The sequence below is a fragment of the Pogoniulus pusillus genome, chromosome 21 (genome assembly GCF_015220805.1).
Source record: "Pogoniulus pusillus isolate bPogPus1 chromosome 21, bPogPus1.pri, whole genome shotgun sequence".
NCBI lineage: Eukaryota > Metazoa > Chordata > Aves > Piciformes > Lybiidae > Pogoniulus > Pogoniulus pusillus.
This window is the reverse complement of record NC_087284.1, coordinates 570,388-595,197: the sequence shown is the minus strand read 5'-3', so window position 1 is coordinate 595,197 and position 24,810 is coordinate 570,388. Positions and strand designations below refer to the sequence as shown.

The window sequence follows — 24,810 nt, the reverse complement described above, 5'->3', positions numbered from 1 at the left end:
CAGCATGTCTCTGGTCTGAGTACACTCCCTGGCTTTGCCTGTACCTGTCAGTACCTGGAGCGGGGGAGGGTTGGGCCGACAAACTAACTGCTGAGAAATCTCCTCTGGAGGCAACTCTATGCTGCAATTCAGTTGCCTTGGTGCTCCCTGAATGAGCCTTACAGATTTGGGGGTTGGTGTAAATAGCAGAGTCCAACCATAACCACGCAAAAGACTACCTGACCTGCTTGGTATTTTCTGTGTGGCTCGTGTGTGTGTGCTTCACTAGAGCACAGAGCAAAGGCCACTATAAGACAGACTTCCATTGACAGCTGTGGGGTGCTGCTCTGTATTTTAAGGTGTCACTGATCTCCATTATAGGAAGTGGGACTACAGACTCAACTTCACTAGAAAGGTGTGGTTTTCTCAAAAGGAGAATTCATTGCCCTGCACTTTGCTCTGTACTTCTGTAGTGCATAATCTGCTTCATGACATACACACACAAAACTGTATTACCACATCAACCATTCTATCGTGGCTGCAAAGAAAGGTGCATCCAGCCCCCTCTATGGGAAAGGAGTCCAGATGACGCCAAGCAGAAATGCTGCCATTGTTTAATTTAATGTCCAACACATGATGTTCCTGTATAGGACTCAGAAAAGCAGAGTTTTCTCAAAAAAAGATTTGCTAAGTTTTGGAGTACCAAAAAAGAGTTTACAAGAAGTGTTTTGATGGGGATATTTACAAAGCATCAACGCAGATGCAGTACCCTAGAGAGAGAATTTTGCAGCGCAGCCCTTTTCAAGATTAAATATGAAATACTTGCAGAAATTACTGCATCAGCAACAGACTTTGTTGTATGGCAGCTGAGCATACTATCCACTCAGAAAAGCTGCCTCTCTTACTACTATTCTTGTAGCACATACCTTGGCATAAAGAATTAGGAGCAACCCCTTCCATACCTGGGATGTTTTTACTGTTACTGCTTCTCGCTTCTTTTGGATAGAACACTTAACTAGAAATAAAACTCAACATCTCCCTGATTCAGGTAATTTACCTACTCATTCTGGCAGGAGCTCTTTCCCTCCTTCTGCCTAAGAAGATTTTAAGGATCTCAGCAACACTTGTAGACTCTCCCACCACCAGCAGGAGCGTTCCACCCCAAGCTTGAATTCAAGCCCCCATCCCGACGACAGAAAGGCAACTACTTCTCTTTGTTTTGCAGCAACGCACACAGCATGATCAAGTGAAAGAGTTGGAAGTGCTCTAAAAGGAGCAGTTAAGTAAGGATGAAAACCAACTTTTTTTTTTGTCTTACTACTGTTCAGAAAACCTCCACAAAGAGAGGGGTTTCTCTGTGTGTGTCAAAGCTAGATGAATACACCCTCACTTACCTACACAGAATCACAGAATGGTTTAGGCTGGAAGGGACCTCAAAGCTCATCCAGTGCCAACCCCCCCACCATATGCAGGGACACTTCCCACTAAAACAGGTCACTCCAGGCCTCATCCAACCTGGCCTTGAACAACTCCAGGGAGGGAGCAGCCACAACCTCCCTGGGCAACCTGTGCCAGTGTCTCACCACCCTCACCATAAAGAATCCTTTCCTAACATCCAGTTTCAACCTCCCCTCTGCCAGTTTAAACCTCTTCCTCCTCATCCTGTCATTACAAGACCTTGTCAATAGTCCCTCCTCAGCCTTCCTATAGGTCCCTTCAGATCCTATGAGGACACTCCAAGGTTTTCTTGAAGCCTTCTCCTCTCCAGGCTGCAGAGTCCAAACTCCCTCAGCCTGTGCTCGTAGTAGAGCTACTGCAGCACTCTGGTCATCTTAGTGGCTTCCTCTGGACTGGCTCAAACAGTTCCATGTCTTTTTTGTGCTGGGGACTCCAGAACTGCACACAGGACTCCAGGTGGGGTCTGAGGAGAGCAGAGCCAAGGGGCAGAATCCCCTCCCTTGCCCTGCTGCCCACACTGCTCTTGCTGCAGCCCAGCACAGGGTTGCTGTCTGGGCTGCACCCCCACTGCAGGCTCCTGTTGTGCCCCAGACCCCCAGGTCCTGTTCCTCAGGGCTGCTCTCAGCCATTCCCCATCCAGCCTGCAGTTGTGCTTGGGACGGTGCCCACCCAGGTGCAGGACCTTACACTTGGCCTTGTTGAATCTCATGAGGTTGGCCTGGGCACAGCTCTGCAGCCTGTCCAGGTCCCTCTGGATGGATCCCTGCCCCCTAGCAAGTCGACTGTGCCACACAGCTCGGTGCCATCTGCACACTTGCTGAGGCTGCACTGATTCCTCTTTCCATATCACTGACAAAGATGTTACACAGCACTGGTGCTAGCACTGACCCCTGAGGGAGCAACTTGGCACTGGTCTCCAGGTGGACATTGTACCCTTGATCACCACTCTCTTCGTGCCACCAGCCAGCCAGCTACTTATCCAGCAGTGCTCCACCCACCCAGTCTGTGTTGCTCCAGTTTGGTGACCAGGATCTCCTGTGGGACAGAGTCAAATGCCTTACTCAGGCCCAGGTAGATGATGTCAGTTGCCATTCCCTTGCCCACTGTTGCTGTGATTTCAGCATAAAAAGTCACTAGATTTGTCAGGCAGGACCTGCCCTTGGTGCAGCCATTGCTGGGTACCACCAATCCCCTCTGCTTTGTTTTCAATTTGCCTTAGCAGAGCCTCCAGGAGGATCTGCTCCATGATCTTGCCAGGCACAGAGGAGAGACTGACTGCTCTGTAGTTCCCAGGGTCATCCTTTCTTCCCTTCTTGAAGCTGGGCATTGTGTTTGCCCTTTTCCAGCCAGCAGAACTTCCCCAGTCTGCCAGGACCTTTCAAATATGATGGGCAGCGGTTTAGCAACTTCACCTGCCAGTGCCCTCAGGACCTGTGGGTGGATCTTGCGCTCACCAACATGATCTTCAATTACAGTGGGCAGCTCTTCCTTCTCCCAGTCCTTACTTCTGCCCTCTGGGACTTGGACATTGTGGTTGGAGCCCTCACTGTTGAAGACTGAGGCAAAGAAGTCATTGAGCACCTCAGCCTTATCCACATCCTTTGTCACCACCTCTCCATGTCCCTTCTGGAAGAGTCCTACATTCTCCCTGGTCCTCCTTTTCTCACTGATATACCTGAAGTTCTTCTTGTTCCCCTTTCTGTCCCCAGCCAGATTCAATCCCAGCTGTGCTTTAGCTTCCTAACCTGAGCTCTGGTTGCATGAACAATTTCTTTGTACTCATCCCAGGTTCCCTGTCCTTGCTGCAACTCTCTGTAGGCTTTCTTCTTGCATCCAAGTGTGTCCAGGAGTTCTCTGTTCATCCATGCAGGCCTCCTGGCATTCTTACCTGCCTTCCTCTTTTTTGGGATTCATTGTTCCTGGGCCTAGAGGAGATGACCCTTGAACACTGACCAGCTTTGCTGGGCCCCCTTCCTTACAGAGATTTTTCCCATGGAACCCTGCAAAGGAGGTCCCTGAAGAGGTTGAAGGGGGGAAATGTCTTCTGAAATCCAGAATGAGGACTTTGATATGTACCTTCCTTGATGCCTTGAGGATCTTAAACTCTACCATTTCATGGTCACTGCAGCCAAGGCAACCCTCCAGTTTCACTTCCCTCACCAGCCCCTCCTTGCTGGTGAGGACTAGGTCCAGCATAGCACCTTTTCTTGTGGGTTCCTCTACCACTTGGAGGAGGAGGTTATCATCAATGCATTCCAGGAACCTCTTAGATTGCTGGTGCTCTGCTGTGTTGTCCTTCCAACAGATGTCAGGGTGGTTGGAGTCTTACATGATGTCTCACATCTTATAAACCCAAGAAACTGTCAGTATATCTAAGAGGATAGTTTTTAACAGTTTTAAATTCAAATATGGGCACCAGTTCTGCATATGGGTAAAAAAGCTCTGTCTGCTTCTACATGTCTGCTGCAACAAATACATCAAGGTGAAAATGCGACATCTTTGCATCTTACAAAGTACATGGAAAATTTGTGTCCTTCACCTAGAATCACAGAACCACAGAGTGTCAGGGGCTGGAAGGGATCTCCAAAGCTCATCCATCCAAACCACCTGTTGTGGTAGGCCTGATAGGCCCAAAATAGGCTTATCCAGGTCCTGCCTTGCCTAGGCATGTTTTTCTGCTCCACCAGAAAGGCAAGCGCAGGAAACAGACACAAAAGAACCTGGAGCCACCGAGTCTGGCCTGCCCAGGGTCCTGTGGTGTAAGGCACACACACTTAGCTTGTGCCTGCCTTTCCCCAGATTAGGCAAAAGAGAGCCTGTGGCTTTGCCTAATATGGTATGGTTTGGCTGACTGCCATCCTGATTGGCTATTCTGGGTCAAAGGGCAATTAATCTTGGCCCACATTGATTAAAAGAGATATGCATGTGAACAACCTGCTTTTGGTTTCCTGCTTTGCTCCCCTGCTCTCTCTGCTGTGCCCAGCTGTGCTACTATTGCACACTGCCTTATTGCTGCCTGCTAAACTCCACTGCCACCAGTGACCAGCAGCAGACCCTGGATGCCTGCATGCAATCAGCCTGTGTGGCCAGCTGACATCGTGCTGAGACTGCACCACATCTGCCTTTGCACCTGAAGGTCCTGCCTAGAATCCCTGGGCATATATACACAGATCATCCAGAGGAAGCCAGGAGACAAGGGCAGAGATTGTCTGTGTCCTTTCCCCAGAAGCCAGGAAGATTCAAGATTCAATGTCCAACAAGACAGAGTCCCCTGAAAGCATCTGGGCACTGTCTGGACAGTGTGAGGGTAATGATAATGATTTGTGAGTAAATGCTTAAATGCCTCTTTGTAATTCTCCCCTGCCTTCTGCCACAGCAGAAAGAGCTCCTTGGGCCCATCCAGCAGGCAAGCGGCACTGACCGCGGGAAGCTTCTCTTCCAGTTCAGTTAATGTTTCTATGTTTTGCTGGTTATTACTAGAGCCAGACATTATCCAGAGAGTGTTTCCATGACCGTGTAAGAAACAAAACATGAGTAAAATCAGTGTTTGGGGGATGGCAGAGTTCTGAACAGCAAAATTAATACACAACATTAACTTTGGAAAATATCACCTTGCATCAATTAATTTCCCCTCCCCAACACCACCCTTCCAGAGCAGGATCTCCTAGACCAGATCACACAAGAATGCATCCAGGTGGCTCTTGAATATCTCCAGAGAGGGAGATTCCACAACTCCCTTGGGCAGCCTGTGCCAGGGCTCTGTCACTCTCACAGCAAAATAATCCCTCCTCATGTTTACATGAAACTTCCTATGCCTCAGCTTCCACCCATTGCCCCTTGTCCTGGCACTGGGCATCACCCAGCAGAGCCTGGCTGCAGCCTCCTGCCACTCACCTGCACATATTGATAACCATTGCTGAGGTCACCTTTCAGTCTCCTTCTCTCCAAGCAGCACAGCCCCAGCTGCCTCAGGCTCTCCTCTCATAACAGAGATGTTCCATTCCCTTCAGCATCTTTGTGGCTCTGCCCTGGATTCTCTCAAGCATTTCTACGTCCCTCCTGAACTAGGGGGCCCAGAACTGGACAAAGTACTCCAGATGTGGCCTCACCAGGGCAGAGCAGAGGGACAGGAGAACCTCTCTCAATCTACTAACCAATGCCATTGCCCCTCCTGGCCACCAGAGCACATTGCTGGCTCATCGTCAACTGCCCATCCACCAGGACCCTCAGGTCCTTTTCCCCTTCTCACACATCAGTCTCCAACCTATACTGATCCCTGGGGTTGTTCTTTCCCACCTACCTGCTATATCTTTCTGCCCATGCAAAGCCCAGTTTCAGGCTCCTACTGAAGCTGATCTCCTGATTTCAAATATGTCTCTTTCGAAGCTAGGTGAAGACAAGCGTAAGAAAAAGGAGGCAAGTCTCTTATCCTACCTGACTGCCATGATGCGCACCGGCTGGGAGCGCTGCACCTTCTGCCTCGGCGACATGGGCTGCAGCACAGCAGAGCCGGAGGCTGGCAGCTGGCTGCGGCTGAGCTGACCATTGTGAAGGAGTGGAGTGGTTTCCGACTGCACACTGCATGCAGAGTATAAGCTTTCAAATGAGGAATTCATGTCATTTACCAAAGCTTCTAGGTCCACATCATCATCTGGAAGACAAAATGAAGGCAGCATAACCAGAGAGAAGAAGTCTAAAAAGACCAAGGACTAAGTTTCAGTACAATTATCATCTAATGCAATAATTACATTTTTCCAGTGCAAAATCTTTTTGCAGAAATATTGAGGGTGTTTTTAGGACAGAAAAACACAGCTAATGATGACCAGCAACAGGCAGTTACTTTGTTTTCCTTGGTGAAAGACTACCAACAGGAATGGTTTTACTGTAGTATTTGGTGAGACTTTTCACAATGCCAATGCTGCCGTGAAGCACCACTTCACTTACTGATCAGCAGACACACACTTCAAGAACATAGCACTTAGGCATAGCTCAGTTCAGCTTGTCTATGTCCATCAAGTGCAGACTGTCAAACCCTGCAATAGAGACTGCAAGATTCAGTAATTCAGAAAGAAAAAAAAACAAGACACTGTTGCAGAAGTCAACTGCCTTCGGTTTTGGGCTCCCCAGTTGAAGAGGGACAGGGATCTGCTGGAGAGGGTCCAGCAGAGGGCTACCAGGATGATGAGGGGACTGGAGCACTGTCTGATGAGGAGAGGCTGAGGGACCTGGGGCTGCTTAGTCTGGAGAAGAGAAGACTGAGAGTAGATTTAATCAATGTCTACAAATATCTGAGGGCTGGGGGTCAGGGGAAGGACAAGCTCTGCTCACTGCTCCCTGGGATAGGACAAGGAGCAATGGATGAGCACAGGAGGCTCCAGCTCAACACAAGGGGGAATTTCTTGACTGGAAGGGTCCCAGAGCACTGGCACAGGCTCCCCAGAGAGGTTGTGGAGTCTCCTCTGGAGCCTTTCAAGGCCTGTCTGGACGTGTTCCTGTGTGACCTAAGCTAGATTGTATGGTCCTGCTCTGGCAGGGGGGTTGGACTGGATGATCTCTTTGGGTCCCTTCCAAGCCCTGACATCTGTGATCCTGTAACAGGAGGAAGACACACTGCTTTGCTACACGCATTGGAAAGCAATCATCACAGTTTGTCAAACATCCTGTCCATATTTCTGCCTATTTCCCTGATACACTATTCTGAAAGGCAATACAAGCTTTTAACTGTCACTCCAAGGAGTTTCTAAGCTCTGTACCCTTCCTCTTTTAATGTGATAGAGAGATCCCTTACCTTAAAGAGCTCAAACCACATCAACCAGGGACATGGCGTGGATGTTTGGAGGCAGAGAGTTATTCAGAAGGGCATAACTTTTTCTACACACCCCAGCTTACTTCACAGTAAATAACTTGTGCTTATTCGCTCCTCCTTAACAACCTCTGGGAGACAGGAACACTCTAAGTCCTTTGCAGTAACCACTCTCTGACCTCCTATTGCAGAGCACTGTAATTACTCCCTAGCCACAAGTTACGTCATTCCCTATCAAGAATTCAGCAGGCTGATGAACACACACATTGATATCTGCTCTTGCTTACTGCATAGCTACTGCCTAGAGCTACATCGGACCAAAGATAACATTGTGCATCCAAAAACGTGCCCTTATTTCCCAGCTGTATCAACTGGCCTGGTAAAATATACCATTGCTGCCTGCAAACCTTGTATCTCAGAGAACCTGATGACAGGGAGAGAAACTAAATCCAAGCAGCGGGGTTAGCAAGCAGCTAAAATAGGCTTCTCACCCCAAATATTTTCTGATACCCATTCTTTTTCTAGGTAAGCAAACCACCAGGAGCAGCTCTTCAGCTTGTGACTAATTACATCACTTTCTCTGAGATACTCTAAGTGACTTTGTACATCACTTTCCTTGAGGACATAATCTCAAACAGCATCACTCAACTTCTGTCCACCAACATCCTGCCTCAAAAACCATCACAGGATCTGGACACAGCAATTACATAGCTATTATTTTGGATGCTGATGATCCCAGTTCTCAGGGCTGGATGAGCCATGGACCTGCTCAGAATGAAATGGGTGCTGGTCAGGCGTCTGTGTCCCAGTTTCATTTGCTGACCCGAAATACTGCACTCTTCACCGAAATTCAATAGGGCCTTTACCAACGCAAAAGCCACTTAGCCTTCGTTGAAAAGGTACAGGATCTGTAGGCCTGAGTAGGTGTTAAGCAAAACAAACAAAAACACCTACACACAAAGAGGTTTCTTCCTTTCCTTTCTTCATGGTTATTTCCCTATGTCTCTGCACTTAGCAGCTACTACCCTACTATTAAGACTCACCTTCACTAGGCTACATCATCCTCTCTGTCAGCTAGTTCGGGCTTAGATAAAGCCTACAGTAATTTTACAGCTATTTTGGGGGATCTTGAGATAGAGTTGCAGTTTAAGTTTCATTCTGTCATCCTGATGCTTATCCTGTTTGGAGAGGAGTAGTGAAAACACGTCTGGAGCAATCACAAGGGAACCACAGGAGTAGGACTATAGAGAGAGGGAGGCTGAATTACAAGGCTTTTGAATTTCATCATTCATCTAAAGCAGCAGAAGCCTGAGCTGCAGGGTGTCAGGTGGCCGTCAGGTAAAGCTATGGGTTGGATGACGAAAACAGACAAGACAGACGCTGGCCACTGAGCCAGGGAGTTAATTGCAGTGACTAACAGCAAACGTTTAGCAGTGTGAGAAGCAGAAAGGGAGGGAAGTCAAGGTGGACATTTCACGGGAGCCCATGTGGCTTGGCCCTCCAGGGTGTTAATTTGCAAACAGCCTAAACAAAACTACCAGTGTGCAAGAGCATTCAGTTTTCAGATGATTGTTAACATGGGAGGAATGACTAAGAGTCGGCTCAAGCTCCCCCTGACTAATCAAACAGACACAAAGGCATAACAGCAAGTCTAATATGCGTAACATGAGGCGCCTGGTGCAAAATACTGAGCAAACCAAGTGCATCCTTTCAAGCATGGAGTTACCATTAAGAATACCAATTACACACATTCAATTTCTACAGCACAGCCACCACCAAGATGCATATGGAGTTTTCCTCATTGCTGAGCGACCTGTTCTAGCGGGAGGTGTCCCTGCCTATGGCGGGGGGTTGGAACCAGATGAGCTTTGAGGTCCCTTCCAACCTAAACCATTCTGTGAGTCTATGTTGCACTGAACTCCAGAATCTGGGGTTCACCTCTCTGTCAGCTCCTTCTCTCCATGGGTGCAACTGAAGGGACCTATAGGAAGGCTGAGGAGGGACTATTGACAAGGTCTTGTAACAACAGGATGAGGAGGAATGGGTTTAAACTGGCAGAGGGGAGATTGAAACTGGATGTTAGGAAAGGATTCTTTATGGTGAGGGTGGTGAGACACTGGCACAGGTTGCCCAGGGAGGTTGTGGCTGCTCCCTCCCTGGAGTTGTTCAAGGCCAGGTTGGATGAGGCCTGGAGTGACCTGTTTTAGTGGGAAGTGTCCCTGCCTATGGTGGGGGGGTTGGCATTGGATGAGCTTTGAGGTCCCTTCCAACCTGAACCATTCTGTGATTCCTCAAAAACACCTTGAGAAGAATGGATCAATTTTCTCAGTGAGGGATGTGATACAGCACAGTGTGAGCTGGCCAGACTGACTTTCCTGAGCCAAAAGAAGATATGAACAGAGGGAAATCTAAAGCTGAAGTCACCATAGTGTGAGGAACAGTCACACACCTATAGCCTTACTGTGGCCCTTTCTCTATCTGGGGGAGAAGAGTGAGCAAACAAAAAGGGTGAGCATGACTGGATGCATGGAATGGACACAGTGACCACTGCAGGGACTCTGTTCAAACCTCTTCCTCTTTGACTGGCTGCCTCAATCTCGGTGAATCACCTCCACTGAAAAACCAGGCAGGAAAGCTCTGCCTGGCAAGACACCCCAAAATCTTAAAACTGCTTCTGTTGGAAATGACTTCTAAGATCAAAGTCCAACAGTCGGCCTCACACCACTATGGCCATTAAACCATGCCCCACGGTACCAGGTCCACATGTACTTGGGACATCTCCGGGGATGGTGACTCCCTGGGCACCCCTTCCCAATGCCTGGCCACTCTTTGTGTAAAGAAAACTTACCTAAAATCCAATCTAAACCTCCCCAGGACAATTCTGGGGCATTTGCTCTCCTTCTATCACTTGATGCTTGGGAGACCGACACCCACCTCACTCCAGCCTCCTCTTCGGCAGCTGTAGAGAGCAATGATGTCTCCCCTCAGCCTCTTCTTTTCCAAACCAAACCCCAGTTTCCTCAGCTGCTCCTCCTAAGACTTGATCTGCAGGCTCGTTACCAGCTTCATTGCCCTTCTCTGGACACATTCCATCACCTCAATGTCTTCTTGTGGTGAGGAGCCCCAAACTGAACACAGTACTTGAGGTGTGGCCTCACCACTGGCGAGTACATGGACACAATCACTTCCCTGCTCCTGCTGGTCACAGGATGCTGTTGGCCTTTTTGGCCACCTGGACACACTGCCGACTCATAGTCAGATGTTTGTCAGCCAGCACTCCAAGGTCCTTTTCTGTCAGACAGCTTCCCAGCCAAGGCTGCATGGAGTTGTTGCGACCCAAAGGCCAGACTCGGCTCTTGCCCTTGTTAAGCCCCACACAGTTGATTTTATCAGTGATGATTATAAAAAGACCATCCTTAAGCCCTCAGGGCAGCATGGTCAGCATAACAACCAGGCAGCACAACAGCTTCCAGACCGTGCAGCCCAAACTAAGCCAAACAGAAGTCTGCTTACCTTTCCAGATAATAGGGAGAACCTTGTTAACCTACTGAGCCATGAAGGTACTTGTAGGTCAGAAGTCAGGAAGCAGAGTGTTGGATAGAAATGGATAAACTGGAACACTGTCTGCTGACCTCAGCAATGGTTATCAATATGTGCAGGGTGAGTGCCAGGAGGCTGCAGCCAGGCTCTGCTGGGTGATGCCCAGTGCCAGGGCAAGGGGCAATGGGTGGAAGCTGAGGCACAGGAAGTTTCATGTAAACATGAGGAGGAATTTTTTCCCTGTGAGGGTGACAGAGCCCTGGCACAGGCTGCCCAGGGGGGTTGTGGAACCTCCCTCTCTGGAGATACTGAAAACCTGCCTGGATGTGTTCCTGTGTGACCTGGTCTAGGAGATCCTGCTCTGGCAGGGGGTGGGACTGGTTAGCTTCTGAGGTCCCTTCCAACCCCTGACATTCTGTGATTCTGGCCACATGGTAAAGCTTGGGGGACTGCATCTTACAATAAACAGTTCTATTTACAAGTGCACAGCCTTAAGATGATATGCTGTATCAGTGGAAGCTGCAATTTGACAGAACACAAGTCAGGTTTTGTTGGATATTTACTAAGAAGAGATACTTTTTCACTGAGGAAGCTAAATTAAAAGGTTTAAAATACTACATATTTTCCTTATGCTTGCCTGAACAAAAACATATCATTTTTCAAAATGCCCTATATGCATATTTCTACTCATAATGCTGCTCTATAGTTTTACTTCTGTGTCTTTTTCTTATTGCCCCGCCAGAGAAAAAAGGTAAGCCTAGAGAGTGCAAATCAAATATATACAAATGTCACAAAAAGCCAAGTCACAGCTCAAAAACATGTCAAAAATTCAGAGGGAATAGAAAAACTACATTTTGCAAGTCTAAAGCTATTAAAGGCAAAGCTGAACACACAAATCAAAGCATCTGTTGCTATCCTTTAGAGACCTTGTGTTCTTTCTCCATAATTAAAAGCATAACAGCCAGATTGAGTGAGTGGCATTGGAATGTGCTGCCCAGGGAGGTGGTGGAGTTGCTATCCCTGGAGGTGTTCAGGCAAAGGCTGGATGATGCACTTAGTGCCATGGTCTGGTTGACTGGATAGGGTTGGGTGCTAGGTTAGACTGGATGAGCTTCGAGGTCTCTTCCAACCTGGCTGATTCTGTGATTCTATGATTCTAATTTACCTAGCTGGGAAGCTCCTTACTACTGAGACGATTTAAGTCCCCACAGCCATGTTTTGTCATTTGACTCTACTACCTTCACTGAAAGGTTCAAAAGCTTCTTACATAAGGCCAAATATACTTAAAACTATGAATAATCTCAGGTGAACACTCCTTATAAGCCAACATAAGTACCACTGCAAGCATTAGTACCTCCTGTCCCATTAAGGAAGTCCAAGCTCTGTCCCACTTTGGGGAACATTGTGGATAACCTCCTAACATACTACACTGTAGCTCCAGCCACAGCTTCTGATGTCCTGCTTGCCCTAGCAACTGCTCAGCAAGAGCATCTCCCACCTGGGCAGGGAAGTCTTCACCTGGCAGACAGCAAAACCCAGGTTTTGTGTCAAAGGTTTAATTTCAAAATCACCCCACAAGAACTTAAATAAAGCTTTCAGGTGAAAAATGTTTGGATTAACCCAAGAAGCCTGCTGGTGTTTCTGCTCAGAAAGCCATAGGCCTGCAGAGCTGATGCTGAAACGCGAAATTAGGCATGTACCTCATCACTTGATATTCAGGCTAACCTTCCATCCTGCTCACTTTAAACCATGAGTTTTAAGATTTGATTTGAACAGGGTTATTGCTGGCTTGGAAAGCACGTTTAAAAGGATGTTGTTCAAGTTCCCAAAGTGGCACACAGCAATTAATGAATAAGCTATTCCTCTGAGTTAATTAAAGACTGCATTTTCAGCACGTAATAGTTACCCGGCTGTAACCGGGCACTCCCCAAGCACACAGAAGGGTTGTTTCACATTTAAGGTACTTGTAGTCAGAGTTTAGTTAACAGAACCAAAGTCATAAGAAAAAGCAAAGTGTTTTAACACCAGGGTAATTTGGACTTCTTTTGCCAGTTTATTCAATAGTTCAGTGTCAACTAGAATTGGTATTTCAGTAAATTATGTACAAGAGACTAAGCTGGGAGAGTTGTTTGGAACTGCAACACTGCATCAAAAAAGCCTCCTAAGAGCCTGCAACTCAGGAATTTCAAACCTGACACCTGACAAATAACAAGCAAGCTTGCCTGCCTTCAATTTGCTTCCTTGATGAAGGTGGTTGCCATCTGCTGCCCTTGGCAGCACCTCAATACAAGTTTTTCCTACATTTCTTTGTGCTACTAAGGGAACAAAGTTTTGGGGCACGCATTTAAATCCACGTGCGCATAAATATTTTGTCCCTGGGTCAGCCACCTACTTTAGGCTGTCCTTTCTTTCAAGCCTAGCTGTTGTGTCAGAGAAGCATGTAGCCCTTTTGGGTGCAGAGCAAGATTTCCCCGGGCCCCATCAGCAACAGGTGGGTAATTTGTGAGGAACCACTGCTGTAAGGAGGCAAGAACCCCTGCTCTGCGAGAAGGGAGCGCACCGCAGTCCTGCCACACAGATCCCCAGATGGCAGAGCATATTGCTGCAGTCGCATCCCAAATGGTGGTGTGGAGCCACTGCTGAAGGCTCCCACACCTCACACCACTCATGCAAAAAACACTCATTTATAAAAACTACACAATGCTTTCCTGTGCCATGACTGGAGCACAGCCCTGTGAGGAGAGGCTGAGGGAGCTGAGGCTGTGCAGCCTGCAGAAGAGGAGGCTCAGGGCAGACCTCATTGCTCTCTACAACTACCTGAAGGGAAGCTGTAGCCAGATGGGGTTGGGCTCAACCAGGTTGGAAGAGATGTCCAAGCTCATCCAGTCCAACCTAGCATCCAGCCCTGGCCAATCAACCAGAACATGGCACTAAATTCCCCATCTAGCCTTTGCTTGAACACCTCCAGGGACGGCCACCCCACCACCTCCCTGGGCAGCCCATTCCAATGCCAATCACTCTCTCTGTGAAGAACTTCCTCCTAAGATCCAGCCTAGACCTCCCCTGGTACAACTTGAGGCTGTGTCCCCTTCTTCTGTTGCTGGTTGCCTGGCAGAAGAGCCCAACCCCACCTGGCTACATCCTCCCTTCAGGTAGTTGTAGAGAGCAATGAGGTCTGCCCTGAGCCTCCTCTTCTCCAGGCTAAACAACCCCTGGGCCCCAAAATCCTGTGTTGTGCCTCCCAAAACTACCCCCACCACTCCTCTAAAGAAAGAGGTGTTTGCAAGAGGTCAGACGCATCTCAAACACAGCCCAGAAAAGCAGAGGAGACTGGTTTCTCCACCAAAAGCACACCCGTGCATTTATAGATCTAGAAAGAGGCTGAGGACAGCTCTTAAGGCAGGCCAGCAGTGTTTCTGTAAAGCCTTAATGTTCTCAAGGACTTCTCTGAATTGCTTTTTAACAAATGGCAGAAACTCCTGGCCAGCCACAGAGGTAGCAATACCCACCGGTGTTGCAGCAGCGAGTCTTCGCTGCTTCTGTTATCTGACTGATTCCTCAGTGATGCTGCCCTACAGCCCTGCTGTTCACCTGGATTTGGGCTTTACCATATTCCTGAGTCACTCTCTCATGCATATTTTTCTACCTAGTCCCTAGAACTTGTCATCTTCTGAAGAATATTTATGGTGACTGAGGACAGAAGCTACCTAACTGTGGTCACTGGACACATCACCCACTTGTCTTTGAGCTGCAGACCTCATAGTTTAGAAAACCAGCAGCAGCAGCACTTGAGATTACAGAGGGACTTGGAATATTTTACTATGTGTGAGACCTCCAGGATTTTTCAACTACTTAAGGACAAACCACTAAAACATAGACAGAAACAGCAATTCTCTTTTGCTGTTGAAAAGCAGCAAGTTTGCAACTGAACTGCAGAGACAAACAAAAAATTAGCAGCCTCCACGAAGCCTTCTTTTTACATATAAAGTTAGAAACATACAAGCTCATAAAAATCCACAAGTACACAGAGATGTAAACTCCAGTCAATGTATCCCAAGCATTAACAAGATACACAATAGTTTAAGGGACACTCCTGTGCAGTCACACATCCAGTCAGACTGCGCTGCTGTCACACATGGAAACGTTGCACTACTTCTAGTCACAGAATCACAGAATGGTTTAGGTTGGAAGGCTCCTCAGAGATCATCCAGTGCCAAGCCCCCACCATAGGCAGGGACACCTCCCACTAGAACAGGTCACTCCAGGCCTCATCCAACCTGGCCTTGAACACCTCCAGGGAGGGAGCAGCCACAACCTCCCTGGGCAACCTGTGCCAGTGTCTCACCACCCTCACCATAAAGAATCCTTTCCTAACATCCAGTTTCAATCTCCCCTCTGCCAGTTTAAACCCATTCCCCCTTGTCCTGTCATTACCATACCTTGTCAATAGTCCCTCCTCAGCCTTCCTATAGGCTCCCTTCAGATACTGGAAGGCTACTCCAAGGTCTACTCAAACCCTTCTCCCATACAGGCTGCAGAGCCCCAACTCTCTCAGCCTGTGCTCAGAGCAGAGCTGCTGCAGCCTTCTGAGCATCTTGGTGACCTCCTCTGGACTGGCTCCAGCACTTCCATGTCCTGCTTTGTTGGGGGCTCCAGAACTGCACACAGTACCCTAGGTGGGGTCTGAGGAGAGCAGAGCCAAGGGGCAGGATCCCCTCCCTTGCCCTGTGCCCACACTGCTCCTGCTGCAGCCCAGCACAGGGCTGCTGTCTGGGCTGCACTCACACTGCAGGCTCACATTTAGCTGTAATCTGATGTTGTCACAAATTGCCCACAATCTTGATTTGGACAGAAAGATCTACATAGTGTTGCTGTAATCTTTATACCATTAATAAAATTACATATGATTTTCTTTGGTCAGTAGCACCTTACATAGCTCAATTACTTAAGCAGGTGTTTGCTGTTAAGAGCTTCAAAATAACTGCATCTCACACAACAATCTTGTTTCGGTTTGCCCCATTCAAGTCTGTCTCTTTTTCTAGCTGAAATCTTTCTCTTTTTCTAGCTGAAAATAGAGTTAGCCAGATAAAATCTTGTCCTTTTTAGAAGGCACAAACAGACTTAAATAGATTAACAAATTCAGAATTATTTTCCCCCTGAAACTTCCTGGCTTTAACATAAGTGCTGCAGCCCCCTTCATCCCCAGCCTAAAGCTGGAGCATTTCTCAAGTAGCCTCCCATGGCACAAGCTGCCGTAGCGAAGTGCTGCAACAAGCCACTTGCACTGCAGTGTTTACACAGAGCCAGGAATCAATCCTGTGTGCTTATCGCAGGAAGATAAGTTCAAAGACAGTGATGACTGAGGTGTGCTGTTACAATACCGCACTGTGGTAAAAAAGTTCAGGGCAGAACCAACACCAAACTACAAGAGCTGTTTTCTACACATTTTGCTGCTTTTACTAAGCTATGAAATGAGACTTTTTCTGCTCCCTCTTCTTACTGTGTGAGCTTAACAGAAGCTCCTGTCTTAGTTGATAATAACTATAATGTAAGCCACAGTAACTGCAGCACATTGGAATGTGCAGTTACCTAAAAATACTTAAGATTTGTTAGTAAAACAATAAGTGAAAGTTGTTTTCTGATACACCTCTACATTCTTAAATCACTAAATAGAAAAAAACCCAACATATAGAGTGAGCCTGCAGTGTGAGTGCAGCCCAGACAGCAACCCTGTGCTGGGCTGCAGCAAGAGCAGTGTGGGCAGCACGGCAAGGGAGGGGATCCTGCCCCTTGGCTCTGCTCTCCTCAGACCCCACCTGCAGTCCTGTGTGCAGCTCTGGAGCTCTCAGCACAAGGACATGGAAGTGCTGGAGCCAGTCCAGAGGAGGCCACCAAGATGCTCAGAAGGCTGCAGCAGCTCTGCTCTGAGCACAGGCTGAGAGAGTTGGGGCTCTGCAGCCTGTATGGGAGAAGGGTTTGAGTAGACCTTGGAGTAGCCTTCCAGTATCTGAAGGGGGCTACAGAAGGGCTGGGGAGGGACTACTGACAAGGTTTGGTAATGACAGGACAAAGAGGAATAGGTTTAAACTGGCAGAGGGGAGATTGAAGCTGGATGTTAGGAAGAAGTTCTTTGCAGTGAGGGTGGTGAGACACTGGCACAGGTTGCCCAGGGAGGCTGTGGCTGCTCCCTCCCTGGAGGTGTTCAAGGCCAGGTTGGATGAGGCCTGGAGTGACCTGTTCTAGTGGGAGGTGTCCCTGCCTATGGCGGGGGGTTGGCACTGGATGAGCTTTGAGGTCCCTTCCAACCTGAACCATTCTATAATTCTTGTAACAGGGAAGTTCTGCATGAAGAGCTTTTACACTATGTAAAGCACCAGAACTCACTTTGAAGTTTCCTCCTTCCCAAACAGTCTGCCAGAGCAGTCATCCCACACGGGCTTCATTTCAGCTCTCAGTGAACTGATTTTGAGTTACTTTGCTTCATTTGAAGAGCAACACTTTCTTTTGTACTTGATTCAAGTAACTTTCAGATTCTTACTGTCATATTCTTCCTCCTTCTTTCAGTGGATGCCATTTCATTGAGAGCTGCTTAAGCTCTTTTCTACCATATTAACCTCTAAAGTGTCCACTCTGTCAACAATGTCTCACAGTTCTGCCCTCATTAACTTCTCTGGGCCCTCCAAAACTGAGGATGGAGTAGAAGACTCTCCTCCCTCAAGCTTGTGGGAATAAAATAAACCGCATCTTGATGTAACATAGGTGCCTGCATGAGATATGGCAAGTATTTTGACCCATGTTTTTTAGAAGGCATTCATTACCATTACCTTATACCAGCTTGTATCTTATCACAGAATCATAGAATCAACCAGGTTGGAAGAGACCTCCAAGCTCATCCAGCCCAACCTAGCACCCAGCCCTAGCCAATCAACCAGACCATGGCACTAAGTGCCTCAGCCAGGCTTGGCTTCAACACCTCCAGGGATGGCAACTCCACCACCTCCCTGGGCAGCCCATTCCAATGCCAATCACTCTCTCTGCCAACAACTTTCTCCTAACATCCAGCCTAGACCTGCCCTGGCACAGCTTAAGGCTGTGTCCCCTTGTTCTGTTGCTGGGTGCCTGGGAGAAGAGACCAACCCCACCTGGCTACAACCTCCCTTCACGTAGCTGTAGATAGCAATGAGGTCCCAAGACTACATAAAATTTAACCCACAGCTCTAAAAGTCTCTCTTCCACTTCCAGATTTGAAACTGTCATAGAATCAAAGAGGTTGGAAGAGAGCTCCAAGCTCATCCAGTCCAACCTAGCACCCAGCCCTGGCCAATCAAGCAGACCATGGCACTAAGTGCCTCATCCAGTCTGTTCTATCACGTACAAAAGTGTTTCTTCTCCATCCTCCCATTTGTTGGCGAGGGGCTAAGCCTTCCTCTGTGTTTGCATGGCACAATCATCAAAATGACTAACTTCAGGGTGGAGGTGAGAGGCACGCAGCGTTCAGCCTCTTGAATTCACTGCTCCCACTCTGATCTGTCTGAAATACAAGGAAAGGTTGCTCACAACCAGTGCAGTGGAGATGACTCCGTATTTCAGCTCTTTTGTTCTGTTAAAATATCCATGTTTCTAAGGCCATTGTAAATGTCTGAGAAGGCTTTTACTGCTGTGTTTCATTTCACTTGTCAAAATGGCATAAACTGCCTTTGCAGAAAGGGAGGTGGCTTTTTGCTATTGCAAGTACAGCCATGGCAGCTGTACCACCAAACCCCTGGCAAACACCAGGCCACAGGGAACATGAACAGTCTGAGAACAGTCTATGTGAAAGGACATCTTTTTTTCACAGCAAAGTCATCAGTGATGTGATCACCAAGGCCTCTTTTTCAAACACCCTCACTGTAAGAAAGGAGGCATTCACTCCAGTCTTACCCTCAACAAATCTCTCCCCAACAGTCCCAATCTGCCTTGGAGCCAACAATCTGCCAGACTCCTCTCTAAACTTGCTCTTCAGAAGGAGATGTCTCTGTTTTATACTTCACCTCCCTAACACAGCAGGACATCCTGGCCCAAACATCTCAGCACTGTTGTCATACAGAGAATTTAGAGAGGTTTCTTGTTTTGCTTTGTTTGGCCTTTTTTGTAAACATAGGTTTATAGAGATACAGACTGGTGGGGAGATACTACCACAATCATAACCGAGCATTAGAAGACATCTCAGCCCCTACCATAATGAAAATTAATTATATCTCTTCCTATAGTTTCACTTCAGCTAAAACCCTCTTGAAGAAATTCCATGGCTTTTCACTATGTTTTATGCCTCAAATGTTTTTCCCTTATCTCATTATCCCATATTTAATTTTCTTTTTCTTTTTTATTAGATGTTCCAAGGCCAACGTGCAAGGTTGGTCACTGTTCCCAACTTCTAGTTCAACCTCCATACACACAAAGAGAAAGCCTTCAGCTTAATTCACTGACTGTCTCCCTGATGTTCACCAAGAATCATGAACCTCCAATCAAAGCACACTTGCAGTAATTAGGAGCTGCATTACCTTTCACTGTTTCCATGTCGGACAAACAACTCCAATCTCATCAAAATCTTGAGTGAGCCCAATTATTCTCAGAAGCTTTTACCTGCCTGAGGTATAGTGCCAGGAGGCTGAAGCCAGGCTCTGCTGAGTGATGCCTGATGACAGGACAAGGGGCAATGAGTGGAAGCTGAGGCATAGGAAGTTTCATTTAAACATGAGTTGGAATTTTCTCCCTGTGAGGGTGACAGAACTCTGGCACAGGCTGCCCAGGAGGGTTGTGGAGTCTCCCTCTCTGGAGACACTCAAAACCTGCCTGGATGTGATCCTGTGTGATCTGATGTAGGAGATCCTGCTCTGGCAGGGTGGTTGGACTGGATGAGCTTTGGAGGTCCCTTCCAGCCCCTGCTGTTCTATGATTCCATGATAGATGACCAACTTAAAGCACTCATAAAGTCAAGCTTGCCATCATTAACTGCTACAGCTTGCAAAGCCTCACTTGCAAATGAATGAAGAGACTCTGGGCAACCTTACAGCACAGACTTCAAAGGTTCATTACTTCTGGCAAGTTCCAAAACAAGAGAAAAAGGAAGCGGGCCCCCAAAGAAAGGCCCTGCTATTGATTAAGCAGGCAGCCAGCTCCAGGCCACTCACTGCCTTCAACTCAGCCTCTTAAAGTGAAGCTGTGGGCGCAGGCAGTACACTCTGTAAGTACTCAGGGTTTCCAGACAGAACCAGCGCATGGCTGCAATCGAACCCTGCGCTGTTTTATTCTGTTCTTGCTATCTCAATCTTTATGATTTCAGTCATGAACCTTTAATAGTTTTTTTAACCACAGAAAATCATGCTGATACTTAAATAAACACACCACTGACACTAAGAAAGCCTACTTACACATTCAACCACCACCACACAAAATTGCTAGGTGTTCTTAGCGTCACCCATTTTTTTAACAGGTATACCTCAGTGTATATTATCACAGTATCACAGTATCACCAAGGTTGGAAGAGACCTCACAGATCATCAAGTCCAACCCTTTACCACAGTGCCCAAGGCCAGACCATGGCACCAAGTGCCACGTCCAACCTTGCCTTGAACTGCCCCAGGGACGACGACTCCACCACCTCCCCGGGCAGCCCATTCCAGTGTCCAATGACTCTCTCAGTCAAGAACTTTCTCCTCACCTCAAGCCGAAATCTCCCCTGGTGCAGCCTGAGGCTGTGTCCTCTTGTTCTGGTGCTGGCCACCTGAGAGAAGAGAGCAACCTCCTCCTGGCCACAACCACCCTTCAGGAAGTTGTAGACAGCAATAAGGTCACCCCTGAGCCTCCTCTTCTCCAGGCTAACCAATCCCAGCTCCCTCAGCCTCTCCTCGTAGGGCTGTGCTCAAGGCCTCCCACCAGCCTCGTCGCCCTCCTCTGGACACGCTCAAGCATCTCAGTGTCCTTCCTAAACTGGGGGGCCCAGAACTGAACGCAGTACTCGAGGTGTGGTCTGACCAGTGCAGAGTACAGGGGCAGAATGACCTCCCTGCTCCTGCTGACCACACCATTCCTGATGCAGGCCAGGATGCCACTGGCTCTCTTGGCCACCTGGGCACACTGCTGGCTCATGTTCAGGTGGGTATCAATCAGTACCCCCAGATCCCTCTCTGTCTGGCTGCTCTCAGCCACTCCGACCCCAGCCTGTATCTCTGCATGGGGTTGCTGTGGCCAAAGTGCAGCACCCTGCACTTCGAGCTATTGAAGCCATCCCATTGGCCTCTGCCCATCTGTCCAGGTGGTCAAGGTCCCGCTGCAGAGCCCTTCTGCCCTCCAACCCAGCCACACCTGCCCCCAGCTTGGTGTCATCTGCAAACTTGCTGATGACTGACTCCATGCCCTCATCCAGATCATCTATGAAGATGTTAAAGAGGATGGGGCCCAGCACTGATCCCTGAGGGACACCACTAGTGACAGCTGCCAGCTGGATGTGGCACCATTCACCACCACTCTCTGGGCTCAGCCCTCCAGCCAGTTCCTAACCCAGCACAGAGTGTTACCATCCAAGCCGTGGGCTGACAGCTTAGCCAGCAGTTTGCTGTGGGGGACAGTGTCAAAGGCCTTGCTGCAGTCCAGATAGACCACATCCACAGGCCTCCCCACATCCACCAAGCAGTCACTTGATCATAGAAGGAGATCAGGTTAGAAAGGCAGGATCTGCCCTTCCTAAACCCATGCTGGCTGGACCTGAGCTCTTTGCCATCCCTCAGGTGCGCAGTTATTGGCCCCAAGAGAACCTGCTCCATCAGTTTCCCTGGCACTGAGGTCAGGCTGACAGGTCTGTAGTTCCCAGGTTCCTCCATCCCACCCTTCTTGTGGATGGGGACCACGTTGGCAGTTTCCAGTCTCCTGGGACCTCTGCAGTGAGCCAGGACTGCTGGAAAATGATGGAGAGCAGCTTGGCCAGCTCAGCTGCCAGCTCTCTCAGCACCCTGGGATGGATCCCATCTGGTCCCATGGACTTGTGGGTGTCCAGATGGCTCAGCAGGTCCTGAATTAATTCTTCATGAATTTCCAGGGGAACACACCGCTCCCCGACCCCATCCCCCAGTTCAAGAGGCCACTTGCCCTGAACTCCTCCCTCCTTACTGTTGAAAACTGAGGCGAAGAAGGCATTCAGGACCTCAGCCTTTGCTTCATCATCAGTTATAGTGTTCCCCAACACTTCTTCTTGAAGCAACTGACCTAAGCTGTACCTGCTGATACAGGCCCCAAGTACATTCCAGTGCAACCTTCCTCACCTAAACACACTCCCGTGCTGAGGGGACAAAAACCATAACATCTTAAAATCCACAGTCCTCAACCTTCCAGTCGCCAGGCAGAACCAACCTCCTTTAAAAAGAGAGCAGAAAAGGCGTTTCTAAGAAAGATGACATTTAATCTATAACTTGAATTCAGCATTGTCCCCTCAGCCGCAAGATGTCTCACAACTTCACGACTAGCCTGGCTTTCTAACACACAAGCACCCAAAAATTGTTCTGATATGCAGAAACGGATGCTAAAACCTTAAACTAATTCTGTTCTTGTCCAAACTGCTTAACCGAAGTTTACTGCGATAGCACCAGACAACATTTAAAAGACATTCTAAACACAAAACAAACTTTTGTAGTTATTTCCCTAGTTAACATCTGCTAACAACTGAAAAGGGAGGGCACCAAGTTGCTGAATCGTAAGGAAACCTAAAGCAACAGCAGCTTTTGCTGGGGGAGCTGCTGGTATCACAAATACATCATTTCACCTCACTTACTCTTCATTCTGTTTCTTATCCTTGAAAACATTACACTTGCTTGGTTTGGGTTGTTTCTTTTTTCATTTAATCCATTCCTTTTTTTTTTTGAAGAGGCACAAAATTAATTTCTGTAGTCATTCCTAAGATGACAAAAGCTCTGCGCAGAGGATGGAACTCATAAAAAGGTAAAGCAACTTAACATTTAACTCTACCTGAGGCATTGATAAGAAGAGACAGAAGCCAAAGGTTAGGACAGTTTTCTCATTAAGAGAAACAAAGGAAGAAAATCAAGAGCTGCACTGCCTGTTCTCCACCCTCTCTGTACTTTGATAGACATCAAAAATATACCCTTGAAGGTCAGAGGAAAGCAAAAACCCTAAAAATTGAGTACATGTCTCTTAGAACTGTTCGGAGACAAGAGAGCTGGACAGTGTCAGCCATTAGAAATGATCTGCCATCACAAGAGAGATCAGAGGTGCATGGCTGATCAGAGCTAACAGGGAATTGGAGACAGAACAAAGAGAAATGGCCTCAAGCTGAGACTGGGGAGGTTTAGATTGGACATTAAGAAAAAGTTCCTCATGGAGAGAGTGGTCAGGGACTGGAATGAGCTGCTCAGGGAGGTGGTGGAATCACCCACTCTGGATGTGTTTAAGGGTCATTTGGATGTGGTGCTTAGGGATATGGTTAAGGAGAATCTTGCTAAGTAGGGTTCTAGGTTGGACTTGGTGATCCTGAGGGGTTTTGCCATCCTGCATGTTGCTGTGATTCTGTGAAAATCAGTTCACTGTGCTTTAAATGGAGGGAGGAGTAACTCAAATCTTTATCTGAAGGAGTGAAGTGGACTTCATTCTGGGGAAAAAGACTATTAAAAACTTGTATCTAGTCCCAAAACTGCTAAGGCTGTTAAAAGGTTTCTTGTGAAGCTCAAGTCCAACCAATCTGAAGAATTCAGGGAGTATTACAGCTGTTTCTTCCACTTTGCCACACCACTGCTACCACACTCCTGAAAGTGAGCTTCACAGGACCGGGGGTCTCTTTCTTCCTCTCTCCTTCTCTGTGCTGCTTCAGAAAGCACAGAGGCATACAGCAACGCTGTGCTCTTGATGCAGATTTTACCTAGAGCAGACAGGCTTTTAGAAGAAATGACATGCCCAGGTCAGTCACAGTAACTTCAAACATCGCAGGCACTGCAGCTAAGCGGCAATCAATTTCTCAGCTATTTATAGGCAGCACTCTTCAATGTCTGAACAAGCAGAGTAGCTCGATTTCAGAGTCAAACACAACAGTCATGAAACAAGAGTAGAGCCCTAGAGCCTTCTATGTAATCGGACACCCAAAGACATTTCTCTCTGCATTAAAGATGACCTTGCCTAGTGACTCTGTACTTTTATCTCAGAAATTAGAGACACTTACAGCTTCTAAGGTATTCTTTCAAGCAGTATTTCATAACAGGCAGTGAAGCTGCAGTGAGCATGGATTGTTTCCATCTCTAAATACACTCTTTTCTCCTTTACATGTCAAACTGCCTTTGAAATTCGGGATTTTATTTTGGTTAAGGTGTCAGAGTTTGAAGCTAATATTCTGAACTGCAGAGATATCATTTTGACTGAACACCTGCCATTGTTACAGCATGATTAAAAACTAGGCTACATAATAAATCAACTGAAGGGAGGTTGTAGCCAGGTGGGGTTGGTCTCCTCTCCCAGGCAACCAGAAGCAGAACAAGGGACACAGAGTCAAGCTGTGCCAGGGCAGGTTCAGGCTCGATGTTAGGAGGAAGTTGTTGGCAGAGAGAGTGATTGGCATTGGAATGGGCTGCCCAGGGAGGTGGTGGAGTCTCTGTGCCTGGAGCTGTTAAAAAAAAAAAAGCCTGGATGAGGCACTTAGTGCCATGATATGATAGATTGGACTGGTTGAGCTTGGAGGTCTCTTCTGTGATTCTAACTTACCTAGCTAGAAGGCTCCTTGGTACTGAGACTATTTAAGTCCCCACAGCCATGTTTTGTCATTTGACTCTACCACCTTCACTGAAAGGTTCAAAAGCTTCTTACATAACACCAAATATACTTAAAACTTGCCCCCTAACAGGGGGCAAAGAACATGCAGGAAGTGATGGGAGTGGCATAGGCAAAAAAATCTCATCAACTTAGCCACATTAAACCTGTCATCCAGAAGATATCAGGAGATCCTCTGCTGATAAATATTAATTTCCATAGAATAGATTCATAGAATCCGTTTGGTT

General features: G+C 47.6%; 1 protein-coding gene across 2 annotated transcripts in view; it reads right to left on the bottom strand.

Annotated features, from left to right (window-relative positions):
- Nucleotides 1–24,810, bottom strand: part of GRB10 (growth factor receptor bound protein 10) — a 191,555-nt gene that overhangs the window by 66,540 nt on the left and 100,205 nt on the right. For both annotated transcript variants that reach the window (XM_064160740.1, XM_064160741.1), the window contains exon 4: nucleotides 5,872–6,088. In XM_064160740.1, coding sequence (XP_064016810.1) covers nucleotides 5,872–6,088 — 217 coding nt within the window. The remainder of the gene's footprint in view (nucleotides 1–5,871; nucleotides 6,089–24,810) is intronic.